A 14687-nucleotide genomic window follows, 5' to 3' on the forward strand; every position below is an offset into this window, starting at 1 on the left:
GTGTGTGTGTGTGTGTGTGTGTGTGTGTGTGTGTGTGTGTGTGTGTGTGTGTGTGTGTAATATCTCCATGCATGTGCTGCAAGCATGAGGATTGAGAGCTCCTCCTTCTAGCACCAAGAAACTCCTCAGAACCTCATGAACGATAGATTAAACACAATCTTTTGATGCTGAATATACAAATGAGGCAGAATCAGACAATAACTCATTACATTTTTAATAAAAACCTCTCACATCATCTTAAATACTTTTAAACACTAAATTATGATTAAAGTAATATTCTAGGTTTGAGTCCCCATCAGGATCCCACTTCAGACCGATGCTGTTGATTTCTAGATCGATGCTGTTGTTTTCATCCCTCTGTTCTCTAACAGGAACTCGTCACATTCCTCTTTAGTTTGGTAAAAATACCAAAAGGGGGTGGACATACCTCTCTTTACCAAAATAGTTTACTTAAAGAGATAGCTCAGATATTTTTATTTACTTATGGTGTTATATAAATCCCAGTTTGTTTTTTGCAGAGGGGTTCTGAGCATTTAACTGCGGTAATCTCCATCAACAACCTCAGTTTGGAGAAACAGAGATCAAATCGGAGACGATTACAGTGCTGTCTCAAAACCACTCCATATCAAAGATTTTTCATTTAAGGCAATCACAGACCAAGTTCGATCTATTTTTTTCTCAATACATCTGCAGTAGTCACATATCGCCTCTGAAAACTCAAAAACGCTGGTTCCAAACAGTTTTTATCACTTGACAAATACCTCCAAAACTGCAAAGGTTGGTGTCAAAACATGAACTTGGAGAGAGTTATCCATGCTTTTACCTCCTGCCGTCTAGATTACTGTAACACACTTTTCACATGGGATAGGGCAAGGAAAAGCTTTGAGCTTCTCCCTATTCCCCTTTAAGGACCAAAGTGAAATCTCTAAATCGTCTAAAGAGGAACTTTATTTCGTATTTGATATTCATTTGTTTGAATGGTCTGAAGTGAATAAATAAATAAATGTAACAAAAAAGCGCTTTATCACCATTGGTCCAGAACTCTGCAGCGAGACTCCTAAAGCCTGCCGCACACGAGAGCAATCTGCTGAGCAAACTGCCTCGAATGACCGTTTGCTCAGCAGATTGCTCGCTGTGTGCGCCTGATTTTCACTGAGTTTTCCGCCTCACGAGACGGTGAGGTGAATATCTGACCAGTTAGATATTTTCCGCCTCACGGGGGGTAGAAACTCGCCCTGTGAGCTGCCGGCTGAGCTGAACTATTCTAGTGGCCAATCAAAGCGCGTTCTCTGATCACGTGATTCCAAGATGGCAGCCCCGTCTGCATGTCAGAAAATAAACAAAACGGAGATAGAGCTGGAAACGGATGAAGCGCCGCCACCACCAGCATTTCAAGGTTAGTAAAGTATGGGTACGGTGGCTGGAAAGATGGGCCAGGCAAGGAGTTTATGCCAATCTACTCCAAGAGATGCGCCTGGAAGACTCAGAATCCTTCCGACAGTATCGCTGCCCGGATCCTTCGAGAGGGTAATGGAAACAGTGGGCCCATCGATCTGCAAGGTACCATTTTGTTTATTTTTCAGACACGCACACTGGGCAGGGGGCTGCATCTAAATACATCTTGGGGTCATGTAAGCGGAGAAGGAGCTTTGATTGGCCACCAGAATATTTCAGCTCAGCTCAGCTCAGCCCAGAAGTGCGCGCACAGTGAGCTTCTACCCCCCCCCCCCCCTACCCCCCCCACCCCCCCCCACCCCCTACCCCCCCCCCCCCATGAGGCGGAAAATATCTGACTGGTCAGATATTCGGCTCAGCTTCTCGTGAGGTGGAAAACTCAGTGAAAATCAGGCGCACACAGCGAGCAATCTGCTGAGCAAACAGTCATTCGAGGCCGTTTGCTCAGCAGATTGGTCTCATGTGCGGCAGGCTTAACTGGAGCAAACAGAAGAGCTCACATCACTCCTATTCTGATGTCTCTGCACTGGTTACCCGTTAACTTTAGAGTTCATTTTAAAATCCTGACTATAACTTTCAGTGCTCTACATGGTCAAGCTCCTCCCTATTACTGAACTGTTAAAGCCTCATGCTCCAACCCGAACCCTCAGGTCCACCCACCAGAACCTTCTAGAAGTTCTAAAGACCAGAAATAAAAGTCGAGGTGATCACTCTTTCCAGGCTGTTGCACCCCGAGTTTGGCATCAGCTTCCTTTATCCGTACATAGTAACGACATTCTGGACACCTTTAACCCTCCCACTGTCTCATTGGGTGTGACCCCGCAGGGAGAGTTGACCATTGAGCAGGATTGATGTTTTATCCCTGGAGGTCCGCATGGCAGGGGTGAGGTGGTGCTCACTCCTCACCCCTGCCACATGGACCCAGGGGATAAACCATCAACCCTGCTCAGTGGTCAACTTTCCTCGCGGGGTCACATCCAATGGGACAATGGGACAAACCGCTGCTGAAGACCCTGTTGTCTGTGCCGACGCAAAATGGCTTCTACATCTAAGATACCGTAACTCTTAAACTGTTTGTGTGATAAATGTCATTTAAACATATTCTGAAAGCTGGGATCCTGTTGCACTTTTTATTTGCATATAGTGAGCAGTAAGGGGTTAACGCTGCTTTTACTTAAATCTTGTTTTCTTCTTCTTTGTGATCACCTTTCATTTGTTTTATATTTTTAGTTTTGACTTATGATCTTTTTATGGCTTTTTTTAAGCGTACACTTGGATGTTTTATGTTTTCTTCATCTGTATAATGAAATTTTCTGATTTTCACTAACTTTCCTCAGGCTGCACAGTGGCGCAGTATCTAGCACTGTTGCCATGTAGTACGAAGGTTTTGGGTTAAAATCCTGGCCTGGGGTCTTTCTATTAGGAGTTTGCATGTTCTCCATGTGCAAGCGTGGGTTCTCTTCGGGTACTCCGGCTTCCTCCCACAGCCCAAAAACATGACTGTCAGGTTGAGTAGTCTCTCTAAAATGATCCCTAGATGTGAGTGTGTGCGCTTGGTTGTTTGTCTTGTATGTCTCTGTGTTGCCCTGCGACGGACTGGCAACCTGTCCAGGGTGTACCCCGCCTGGAGACTGCTGGAGACAGGCTCCAGCTCCTCTGCGTGGATAAGTGGGTATAGAAGATGGATGGATTCGCTTTCAGTTGTTTTATGAATATTTTTGTTGTTCTGACTTTGGGATCATTTTATGATGATGATGGTCAGACAACTTGCTATTAAACCACATTTGGGTGTTGAGTGACCACTGGAGTACTGGACTCAAGACAAAGAAATTATTCATCTATGGAATTTTGGAATGTTTCCACAAAAATTTAAGAATAAATAACAACCAACCCATCATTGATAGCTTCCAGAAAAAACCCTGTTTATAGTGTTTCTTTCCACAGGACTGATAAGCTAAACACTAATCTGAGCACTGGATTTCCTAAGACAGCTCCAGGCTCCAAATTTTATAACTATTCACACAACATACCATATTTTCCGGAGTATAAGTCGCACCAGACATAAAATGTATAATGAAGAAGAAAAAAACATATATAAGTCGCATTTTGGGGGAAATTTTATTATTTTTCTTACAAAATCTGAGAACAAGCGTTTCACATTGCAAGACAAGTACCAGTAACAATAACAGAATAAACAACCAGGGCGCAGCAGCGCGCCACGGTCTCCAGCAGAGGATGGCGGTGTTTCAAACCCTCCCAGCGGGCGGGGAGAGCTCATTCCTGGGTCGGAGCCGGCCCTCAGCAGAGCGGTATAGCCTACATAATTTGGTATATAGTCGTAGGACCGGCCAGACTATGAAAAAAAAAAAGTGTGACTTATAGTCCGGAAAATACGGTAGTTTTCTGATGCTGGTGATTTTTTACACAATTAACCTTATAATAATAACATGGAAATACCCCAATGAAATATCAATGGTAGTTATGATGCTGCACTAGCTGTTAGCCTTTCAATCTAAAAGGGCATAAAAGCTATTTGTCAGAGTAAAATCCATTCAGGAGTCTATATGTAACAGGTAAGAGTGTGACTGTTATATTTTACAAAGACAAACTTTGAGATAGCTGGAAAATCTCAAAAACATCCACAAACCGCACCAACCAAACAACTCCACCATTAAAATCATCATAAATATTAACAGTTATTAGACTTTTTACTTATAAGTGACTCAAAGACAACAAACTCTTTTGCTTTAGGATTTATACAGCAGTATTCTTGCTGCCCAAGCGGGTCTTGAAGAACAGCTGGACCTTCTCCCACAGGTGCAGCTGAGCCTCGGAGTGAGCTTTTGGCTCCCCGCCAAACACCACTTCCCTCCCCACAGCTCCGTGAAACCCAGACGGACAAAACGGCGTGTAGGGGACTTCCAGGAAGTGTCCGGCTTTCGGGTAGCCGAACAGCTCAAATGATTCTTTTCCATGACTTTTGAGGATTGAAGCAGCTTGCTTGGCAAAAAAGGAGCTGTTCCAGTTGTGGTCATCTTCAGAGAAGGCAAACAGGAAGTGGCAGGTGGCCCGCTCAATGGGAATCAAAGACGACCTGTTCCTTTCCAGAGTGGGATCTGGCAAGGCGTCTCGTATGTCAATAAGTCCAGAGTCTGTGACTGTAATATTCTTTATGACAGGTGTAAGTGGAGGAAGTACCTGGTTCTTGTAGTGAACAGGAATCACTGTGTTTGCAGTGCAGCCGTTGATGCAGGCGGTTGCGGTGATTCCAGAGAAAAAAGACGCCATTGACAAGGCCAGAGCACCGCTATGTGAGAGCGAGATGATCCCGATCCGAGAAGTCTGCACCTGTGTGGAGAAGCAGACAATTTTAGTTTAAAGAGTTTGACTCTGCTTGGTCTAAAAAGACTCTGAGCTGTAGGTTTTAAAGGCCCTAGAGCCTGAGAACAAAATAAAAAACTAATACCTCGCTGGACGGCTAATCTTCAGTCAAATCAGGTTGGTTCTTAACTGAAATTCAACCGTGTTGCTTGCATGAACATTGTGCTAATTTTCCACCCACAATGTAGCCGTAAAATGTCTCAAATTTGTTTGCATTTCATTCTTTGTTTACTTTTGAAGAAGAAAATATCATTTCTATAGCACCTCTCAAGATAAAAATCACAAGGAGCTTCACAAAAAAAAGTAAAAATATATTTTTTTTAAATTAGAAAATGATTACAAATATATTTAAAATGAGCAAAAAATAGACCATTGTGATTAAAAATGTAAAGAAAGAGAGAGAGTGAATAGTGGATCCTGAGGAAGGTGGAATAGGTGGGGAGAGCAGAACAAGGAGAGGGTGATGAAGATCGCACCAGAGCCTGAACAAGTGAGTCTTCAGCTGCTTTTAAAGGAGACCACTGAGACCACTGATCTCAGGCTCAGGGGGAGAGAGGTCCAGAGTCTGGGGGCCACAGCAGCAAATGATCTGTCACCTTTGACCTTTAGCCTGGTACTGCACAACCTGTAGGCTTTGGTCACTGGACCTCAGGGACCTGCTGGGGGTGTAGGGACTAAGAAGATCACCAATGTAAGATGGTGCTTGTCCATGTAAGGCCCTATAGACCAGAACCAGGATCTTGAAATGAACCCTGAAGTTGACTGGCAGCCAGTGAAGCTGGAGGAGAAGCGGGGTGATGTGGGTGTGTTTGGGGGACTTGGTCAGAAGCCGAGCACAGGCATTCTGAACCACCTGTAGACGGTTCAGGGAGATTCTGCTCAGACACGTGAAAAGAGAGTTACAGTAGTCTAAGCGTGAGGAGATGAAGGTGTGGAGAACTGTCTCAAGTTCAGAGCGGGACAGAATGGGACTCAGCTTAGCAATGTTCCTGAGATGGAAGAAGGAAGAGCGAACAAGAGAACTGATATGAGAATCCAGGGTGACAGCTGGGTCAAAGGTCACGCCAAGATTCCTGACCGAAGGTTTGGTGTGAGAAGCAAGCTGACCAAGAGAGTCTCTGACTTTGAGAACCAGCTTGTCTGGGGCACACTCCTGCAGTTCCCATAGAAGTTCCGTTGAGTCCGTTGCCTCTTTTTTTTGTCTGACTTTGTTTATTTATATATTTTTTTTACATTGTTACAAGTTCCAGGCACACATAAACAAGACTCTGAATCTTACAAGAAGAAGTTAAAAGCCTTTGCAAACATTTTGAGACATTCGGTAAAATGCCTTATGAAAGCCGTTTTTCACAATTTGTCTCCAGCAGCAAACTGGCCGAATATCGACATCTACATCTCTGCATGCCTCTGCTGACCAGAAACAGCACTTAACAGTTTTGAGGAGCAGGTAAATGCCATATGGGGCTCTCTTTACCTGCTTAACGGCTGTTAAACTTCTGTTTTCTGTGCTTCTAGCTAATAAAAGGCTAGCAATTAACTTTTTCAGTTCGTAGATCGTTAATAAAAAGCACAAGAAGAAGATAAAAAATGTGCTTCTTTGTTGGCATCATGGCAAAGCCAGGAAGTAAGGCAGAGCATTGTGTCTTTGGAGGCGATGCAAAGAGCTAAAACAATTGTGAACATCGTCACAGCCTACATTAGCTTGAGACAGCTGAAGAAGGCAACAAAATTCACAGACCGATGATGACCTGGCTTTGTTGCTACTGGACTTGTAAGCAATAATATTTTCTGTCCAACAGTGTGGATCTTTTACAGCAAAGCTCATGTTAGTGTTAGCTCGTTGTTAGCGCTAGCTACAGCAGGCTGCAGGGTTGTTTGTGACAGTTGTAGTTCCACTTTCAACCAGTAGGGTGGAGGAGCAGGAAACTGTTTAGCGTTACGTTAATATGTTAAACAGTTTAACACTACTGTGACATAATAAAGCAGCCAGCAGATGGCGACATTCACAGTGTGTTTTGACTTTGAACACCATCTTCATCATCTGCTTAACATTTCTTACTGACCTCGGAGTGATTTTTCAGATATGTTAAAGCCTCTTCAAAGTACTCCAAGTTCAGGTTTTGTGGGTTTTTTGGTAAACTGTTGTAACGATAATATGCCAGGGCCAGCACCACAAAACCTCTACCTGCCAGTAGGCTGGCCCTGGATTCAGTAAGGCCTCCCCCAAAAGTGTACAAATCAATGATTCCAGGAAATGGGCCCTCTCCTGTAGAGGAAACAACATACTCTTAAAAAGGAAAAGTAAAGGAGCCATTTAAACCAGTGTCCCACCTCACAGCTTACCTGGTGGTATGAAGAGGACCCCTCTTATATTTCCCTCCGCCACGGGGATTCTCTTCATTCCTTCAATCAGGTATTCTCTCTCATTAGTTCCAGACGCCAAGAGCTCACCGGTCTCCTCACAGAGGGCTTGAAACTCCACTGACGTCGGGCTGAGTACATTCTTCTTCAGGTGCTTACTGTGCGGCGTGTCTGGTGTCATGGCCCAAAACAAACCCATGGGCTCCACCCCAGTGAAGCTCCCTGCCAGGGAAGGTGATGTGGAGAGATCTATCTGGCCGGTTTTATCCGAAACGTAAAGGGCAGATGCTGTGAAAGTGACGCCCCTATCATCAACCAGTTTGGATCTCAGCTTCACCGACTTATGAGGAGCAAGGCCTTCTAGTCTAATCTGAACCATTTTGTCAAAAAGACAACTAGCGCTGGGGAGGATTCGCAGTCGCACTTGTGAAGATGCCATTTTAGTGGATCAGGCTTTGATTTTAATCCTGTTGTAGCAGCTCTGGCGTTACTGCATCTGCCAATGCAAGCAAAGATTGCATTTTTATCATTATTCCGTTAATTAACCAGGCAAAAACTCACAGAGATATTCCAATCGAATACAGTAAATTTAAATTTCCAAGAGTGACCTGGTTCACACACACACACACACACACACACACACACACACACCCACACCAGTAACATCGTTCATTTTCAAAGTCAAAGTATGATTTAGGTCTTAAGTCTTTTTATCCACAATAAAAGCAGCAGACCATAATAAACTAAACCAAAGCTGCAATGCTTCCACAAGATATTTGAGCTCTAAAAGGTGAATCTAATTTTAAAAAAATCCCATTTTTTGTGGTATAAAGTAAATAAAGTCAGACAACTTGTGCATGAACTTAAACAATCCTACCTGTCCACTTTCCACTACGAAAGAGTCACCTGAGGACTATCATAAAAAGGTTAATCGAGAAGTCAATTAGTCAAGACAAAACAAGGAAGCTGATTAAAAAAAAACAATTAAGGCCACATGTGACAACTTTACCCGATGTCTTTATTCTTCTTTGGTTGATTAAATGGTTTAGCTATAAGATTTGATATAAGATCCCTGAATGGGATTGTTAGCTGGCAAGTTTCTACTCTAATAACACGGTAATAGTCGCTACTAGTACAAAATACCGTCTTCTATTCACACGTAACTCACCAATCTTGAAGAATTTGCGTATAGACTTTAGTCCTTTCTTGATACTTCCTGTGTGCGACGGTGTAGTTCTATATTCATTAATTATTATTTCTGTTTCAGACTAAAAAAAAAACTCATGTACCAACTACCCGTGTCGTGATTGTGTTGAGCATGTAGATGTGAACAAATAAAAAAAAGTTAACTGAAAAAATAAAATAAACCAAAATGATAGGGGGGCTTGTGATTATTTTAGGGGGGCTGAAGCCCCCCTAAAACGGACCTAATGACGTCAGCGGTGGGGTACTTTTATTTTTATACCTTGGGCGTTTCTCTGCAGCACACATTTTCTCTGGCAGACAATGATGTGCAGTGGCCGCAGGTGCACCTGTTGAGGCAGTCATACAATATTACTTTTAGCTAAGCTAAATATAGCTAGCTGTGGCTAAAAGCTACTTACCACTCAGAGACTAGACCCATTCGATGCCTTGATACTCCTGCTGGCTCGGCTCCAGGGGCCTCAGACAACTCACGAGCTAGTGGCTCAAAAAGATACGGTTCAGGACCGCTTGCTTCCCCCAATAAGCCCTCCTCCCTATCCTCTGGGGAAGAAGGTGGGGAAAAGTCCTCCACCTCGAATGACTGCTCTGAGCTAGTGTCGCTCTCCGTCGCCATCTGTATTCAAATTTCAGTATGTCAATCACGGCCGTAGCTCCGCCTTCTCGGTCTTAAAGGAAACGCCTCTTTGGGCCGCATTTTTCAAATATGAAATGTGGGTGGAGTAAGACTCTGAGGAGGCTGTTACCACTACTTTAACTATATTATCTTTAACAGTAAAATAACGTTTTTTTAATTCCAATCTGAACTTTCTAGTCCTCGTGTTTTCTTAACACAGCCTACATGGTTCCTTTGAGATGCCCGCCTGTACAAATCTAAAAAGTAATGGTTAGAGTTATATTTTAGTTTAGTTTAACCTACCCTTTCACTGAACTTAACAACTTCATATTACTTTAAATTGTAAAATAAAGTGTATTAATTTCTATCTTAACGTTCTAGTTCTCGTGTTCTTTACATGGTTCATTTAAGATACCCGCCTGTATTGATTTAAAATATAACGGTTGGTGGCTTATTTTAGTTAGATGGTTGTTGCTAGTCTATCTTTTTAAAGCTTCACACAGTAAAGTAAGTTTAGACATTTATAGCGTAACTTTTTCTAGTCCTTATGTACGATTCATTTTAGAGTATTCGACAAGACCGCTGGTAAAAAATTTAAATATAACCATGGGCGCCATTTTAGTAAAAAATGAGTGCTGAAACTTTTTCCAAAATTAATGACATAAAACTTAACGTTTAAATTATTGTTAGTAATTTCTGACAGCACTTTGTAACATTCAAGGATTTTTTACACCACATGTGTGAAAAGGGTAGATTAATTTCATTCTAACTGTAATAAAAGTAGCCGTGGGCAGCACGGGCAGAATATCTTGCCCTCCGGTCAGAACCTGAACACACCACCAGTAGGCAACGACTTATAAAAGACGCACTTTATTGCACAATCAATAATAAAACACAACGATAAAACACCATGGCCCAAGCCCTCTCTTCTAAAACCAACTGTCCAGCATGAGTCACATAAGCAGCGGTACTTAGCTGTCACGGATGGTGTGACCCCCGTCCCCGGGGTCTGAGCTTCCAACGCCGTCCAACGCCCCGGGGTGTAGCTTGCGAGGACGGCGGGTAAATCCACAACATAAGTCCACTGCCAGAGTCCGTAGCGGCAGATGTCGGCGCGGCCTAGGCATCACCTATGCCCAGCCCTAACTGTCTAAAGAAGGCGACCAGCCTTCCCTCCTGGCGCTGGAACACTAAACACCTGTTCAGCTATCTTCGTCGCCGGCAGCCCTACCCGGCTGCGAACGACCCCACCCCCCAAAGTCCGATGCCACAATGACAGGTCGACCACGCACCCCTCTCAGTAGGTCTGTCACCCTTTTATCCTCCCTGGCCTCGTTATCCATAACGAGGACCAGCTGGTGTCCAATCACCACACCCTCGGAGCTCGGCAGCTTCCGTCTTCTGTCCATCACATAACATTAAGCAAGACTATTTTATCATTTACTCAATAAACAGTTTTTTGAAACTCCTGCCATTCAACTTCAGCATATTTTGTTGTAGTCTTGTCTTGCTGGCTTTCTGTTCACTTGCCAAAATACATTAACATTTTTGTTTTCTGTGACATTACAGTGTTTTGACTGAAGAAGCTGCGCACAAGGAGAGATCATCCACTGCTTTTCATCACCTAAAAACGGCCAGTGAAGGTGTTATAAAACACCTAAAAACAGCCAGTGAAGGTGATATAAAACACCTAAAAACGGCCAGTGAAGGTGATATAAAACACTTGACATCTTATTGGGGACCCTTTGATTTATGACAAAATGTGGAATTGCAAGTTGTGTAGTTTTTCTACTGCGATAAAAGTCATGTTGCTGAAACATTACCGGCTTAACCATGGCCAGTACTCCACAATTTCACCTTTACCCTGTCTCTACACCACCTGCATGTGTACATTTAGTACATTTAATTCATTAAAGGTACATATGTCAAGAATATATACTGCTACACAAAGAAAAGACCATTCAAATCCAGCTTTTAATAATTATGGATTTTGCTGCCCTGTGTGTAACTTTAAGCAGCCATTTATTGAAAGGCAAATGTTTATCCATCTGAGGGGGCATTTAAAACTGAAAGAAATTGTTCCATGTCCTTTCAAGGGCTGCAATTTTAAAACCAATGTATACTCAACATTCAATGTGCACAAATGCCGAGAACACCAAAGTTCAGCACATTATGATGAAGGCATTGTGCAAAGTGTCCTAAATGTAGGCCAAAAGGATGTTATGCAGCTTGATTCAGTAGAACCATTAGATGAAAGTGAAGTGGCATCCACTAGTGTACAACTGACGGTTTAGAAGAGCAGTTGCAGCACAATCTAGCTGGCTTTTTCTTGAAAATGCAGAGCATTCTCCATGTGTCCCAGAGAGCAACACAGGAGATCATTGAGTAGGGCTGGGGGTAAACGATTATTTTTAAAACGATTATTCTGACGATTATTTTATCGAATAGTCGACTATTCTAATGACTATTTAGAAAATTAATCTAATGATTATTTTTCTATTGCACAATTAACAAAAACCAGAAAATCTCAAATAAATTCCTCAAAAAAATTGATAAATTCTTACTGTAAGAGAATAAACACTACAGGCCTTCCATTTTGTATAACACTGCTTTTATTGTGTTGCGGTTGGTTATGTTCTGGTGACCTGTAGAACTTGGGAGTGCAGGCTGCTGCCTGAGAGGTGGTAGAAGATGGAGTGTCTCCATGCTGATTTGTTTTGGTCACTTATGTGCGTGAGGCGAGTGGTCTTACGGGTTAAACCAAACTCAGGTGATATTTTACACTAAACCGAAAACCCACAACACTCTAAATGTAATAAAAGGGAGATCTACACCACAAAAAAGATGAACTCTAAACCAAAACGTAACAGCTTATCCCAACGCAAGAAGCTGTTAGCGAAGATGCTAACAGTAGCTTTACCAACGTTAAGTTCAAGTTACCAAGTTTAAATAAACCAAAAACACCCAGCAGCAAACAGACCAGCATGGAGGAGAGACTGCTACCACCAAAACAGCTCTCCTCATGTCTGAAAGAAGCTCCTTAATGAAGGGAGAAGCGCTCCCGGTGATTTTCTACATCTGCGATAGACACGAAGCAGCGCATCTGACCCCGGAAGTTGTTGTCCGTTGCCGGGAGACGAAGGGGCAAAACAGGAAAATAATCTAGTAGTGGACGGACGTTGTTCCGGGTCTTCGGTATTTGGCGGAGATTTTAGTGAAGGCGGAGAAGAGGGCGAACTAGAGGAAAAACGGGCAGATTCCTCCTCTATTTACAAACTCCTGGGGATGCAACAAGTGGGCGCGGTGCGTCGACTTCCGGATCTGACGTCGACAAATTTTTAGAATCGAGCCGTCGACTTCGTCGAGGCTTCGCTACAGCCCTATCATTGAGCACATTGATCACCTGTTTTTGTTAACAGAACCTCTCATTAAAAAATCAGTAGTTGATATACAGGTGCTGGCCAGTAAATTAGAATATCATCAAAAGGTTGAAAATATTTCAGTAATTCCATTCAAAACGTGAAACTTGTACATTATATTCATGCAATGCACACAGACCAATGTATTTCCGATGTTTATTACGTTTAATTTTGATATTTATAGGTGACAACCAATGAAAACATCAAATCTGGTATCTCAGAAAATTAGAATATTCTAAAGGCCAATGAAGAAATGTTTGTTTCTCTAATGTTGGCCAACTGAAAAGAATGAACATGAAAAGAATGTGCATGTATAGCACTCAATACTTAGTCGGGGCTCCTTTTGCCTCAATAACTGCAGTAATGCGGCGTGGCATGGACTCGATCAGTCTGTGGCACTGCTCAGGTGTTATGAGAGCCCAGGTTGCTCTGATAGTCGTCTTCAGCTCCTCTGCATTGTTGGGTCTAGCGTATTGCATCCTCCGCTTCACAATACCCCATAGATTTTCTATGGGGTTAAGGTCAGGCGAGTTTGCTGGCCAATCAAGGACAGGGATACCATGGTCCTTGAACCAGGTGCTGGTGGTTTTGGCACTGTGTGCAGGTGCCAAGTCCTGTTGAAAGGTGAAGTCTGCATCCCCATAAAGTTGGTCAGCAGCAGGAAGCATGAAGTGCTCTAAAACTTCCTGGTAGACGGCTGCATTGACCCTGGACCTCAGGAAACAGAGTGGGCCAACACCGGCAGATGACATGGCACCCCACACCATCACTGACGGTGGAAACTTTACACTGGACCTCATGCAACGTGGATTCTGTGCTTCTCCGCTCTTCCTCCAGACTCTGGGTCCTTGATTTCCAAAGGAAATGCAGAACTTGCTTTCATCAGAAAACATAACTTTGGACCACTCAGCATCAGTCCAGTCCTTTTTGTCCTTGGCCCAGGCGAGACGCTTCTTGCGCTGTTTCATGTTCAAGAGTGGCTTGACACACGGAATGCGACACCTGAATCCCATGTCTTTCATGAGTCTCCTCGTGGTGGTTCTTGAAGCGCTGACTCCAGCTGCAGTCCACTCTTTGTGGATCTCCCCCACATTTTTGAATGGGTTTGTCGTCACAATTCTCTGCAGGGTGCGGTTATCCCTAGAGCTTGTACACTTTTTTCTACCACATTTTTTCCGTCCCTTCGCCTGTCTGTTAATGTGCTTGGACACAGAGCTCTGCGAACAGCCAGCTTCTTTAGCAATCACCTTTTGTGTCTTGCCCTCCTTGTGCAAGGTGTCAATGATTGTCTTTTGGACAGCTGTTAAGTCATAAGTCTTCCCCATGATTGTGGTGCCTTCAAAACAAGACTGAGGGACCTTTTAAAGGCCTTTGCAGGTGTTTTGAGTAAATCAGCTGATTAGAGTGGCAGCAGGTGTCTTCTATATTCAGCCTTTTCAGAATATTCTAATTTTTTGAGATACCAAATTTGGAGTTTTCATTAGTTGTCACTTATGAATATCAAATTTAAATGTAATGAACATTGGAAATACATTGGTCTGTGTGCATTGCATGAATATAATGTACAAGTTTCACGTTTTGAATGGAATTACTGAAATATTTTCAACCTTTTGATGATATTCTAATTTACTGGCCAGCACCTGTACTGAAGAAGCATAACTGTCTATATACTGATAAACTGGTCGATGACATTTGTCAGGCAGTTTCTGATAGTAATGTTTTACATAAATGTATCACATCTGGTGGACCACTGTCAACAGCAAAGATGAGAAAATCTTACTATGAAGCAAACTTTCCGTATGTCAAGCCTGTGGAGTATTTAATTGAATCATCAAAGCAAACATACATGTATGTGTCAATTCTTACATCTTTGCAAATGTTGTTGAAAAAAACCGAAGTCCTTGAAAAAGTTCAACAAACACCCACTCAGATACCTGGACATTTCATGTCATTTTGTGATGGATCCTACTACCGGGAAAATGTTCTACTCTCACAAGAGGGAACAAAACTTTCGATAATGCTTTATGTGGATGATTTTGAAATTGCAAACCCACTCGGTACTTCAAAGAAAATACATAAAGTTTTTGAAGTTTATTGGACACTGGCAAACTTTCCAGTTAAATCCCGTTCTGCTCTCCACTGCACTCAGCTTGCTCTCCTGTGCAACTCTAATGATGTGCGCCTGTTTGGGTTTAAGAAAATGATGTCACCACTCTTAAATGATCTGAAAACTCTTGAAGAAGTAGGCATCT

The 14687-nt window shown here is 42.8% G+C and overlaps 1 protein-coding gene across 3 annotated transcripts; it reads right to left on the reverse strand.

Annotated features, from left to right (window-relative positions):
- Window positions 1-2480: 2480 nt before the first annotated feature.
- Window positions 2481-12487, reverse strand: LOC107377822 (acyl-coenzyme A thioesterase 1). Of its 3 annotated transcripts, XM_054748877.2 has the most exons (5): window positions 8802-12487; window positions 8663-8729; window positions 7180-7693; window positions 6900-7102; window positions 2481-4803 (listed from the first exon to the last, which is right to left on the reverse strand). In XM_054748877.2, exons 3-5 carry the CDS (start codon window positions 7634-7636, stop codon window positions 4210-4212), a joined length of 1254 nt encoding a protein of 417 aa, XP_054604852.2. In that variant the 5' UTR covers window positions 7637-7693; window positions 8663-8729; window positions 8802-12487; the 3' UTR covers window positions 2481-4209. The 3 variants fall into 3 exon arrangements, with proteins under 3 accessions (XP_054604852.2, XP_054604853.2, XP_070400224.1); XM_054748878.2 differs by lacking the exon at window positions 8663-8729; XM_070544123.1 differs by lacking the exons at window positions 8663-8729; window positions 8802-12487 and having other exon boundaries at window positions 7180-8295.
- Between the last annotated feature and the right edge of the window lie 2200 nt (window positions 12488-14687).

The sequence above is a fragment of the Nothobranchius furzeri genome, chromosome 2 (assembly GCF_043380555.1).
Source record: "Nothobranchius furzeri strain GRZ-AD chromosome 2, NfurGRZ-RIMD1, whole genome shotgun sequence".
In the NCBI taxonomy this organism is placed as follows: Eukaryota; Metazoa; Chordata; class Actinopteri; order Cyprinodontiformes; family Nothobranchiidae; genus Nothobranchius; species Nothobranchius furzeri.

What these genes read in the sequence shown, in the direction of transcription:
- LOC107377822 (XM_054748878.2), bottom strand. Translation starts at nt 7,636, where the DNA reads ATGGCATCTTCACAAGTGCGACTGCGAATCCTCCCCAGCGCTAGTTGT. An exon ending in GGTCCTCTTCATACCACCAG is followed by an intron (nt 7,103 to 7,179) that starts GTAAGCTGTGAG and finishes TTTCCTCTACAG; the next exon opens with GAGAGGGCCCATTTCCTGGA. An exon ending in ATCTGAAAAATCACTCCGAG is followed by an intron (nt 4,804 to 6,899) that starts GTCAGTAAGAAA and finishes TTCTCCACACAG; the next exon opens with GTGCAGACTTCTCGGATCGG.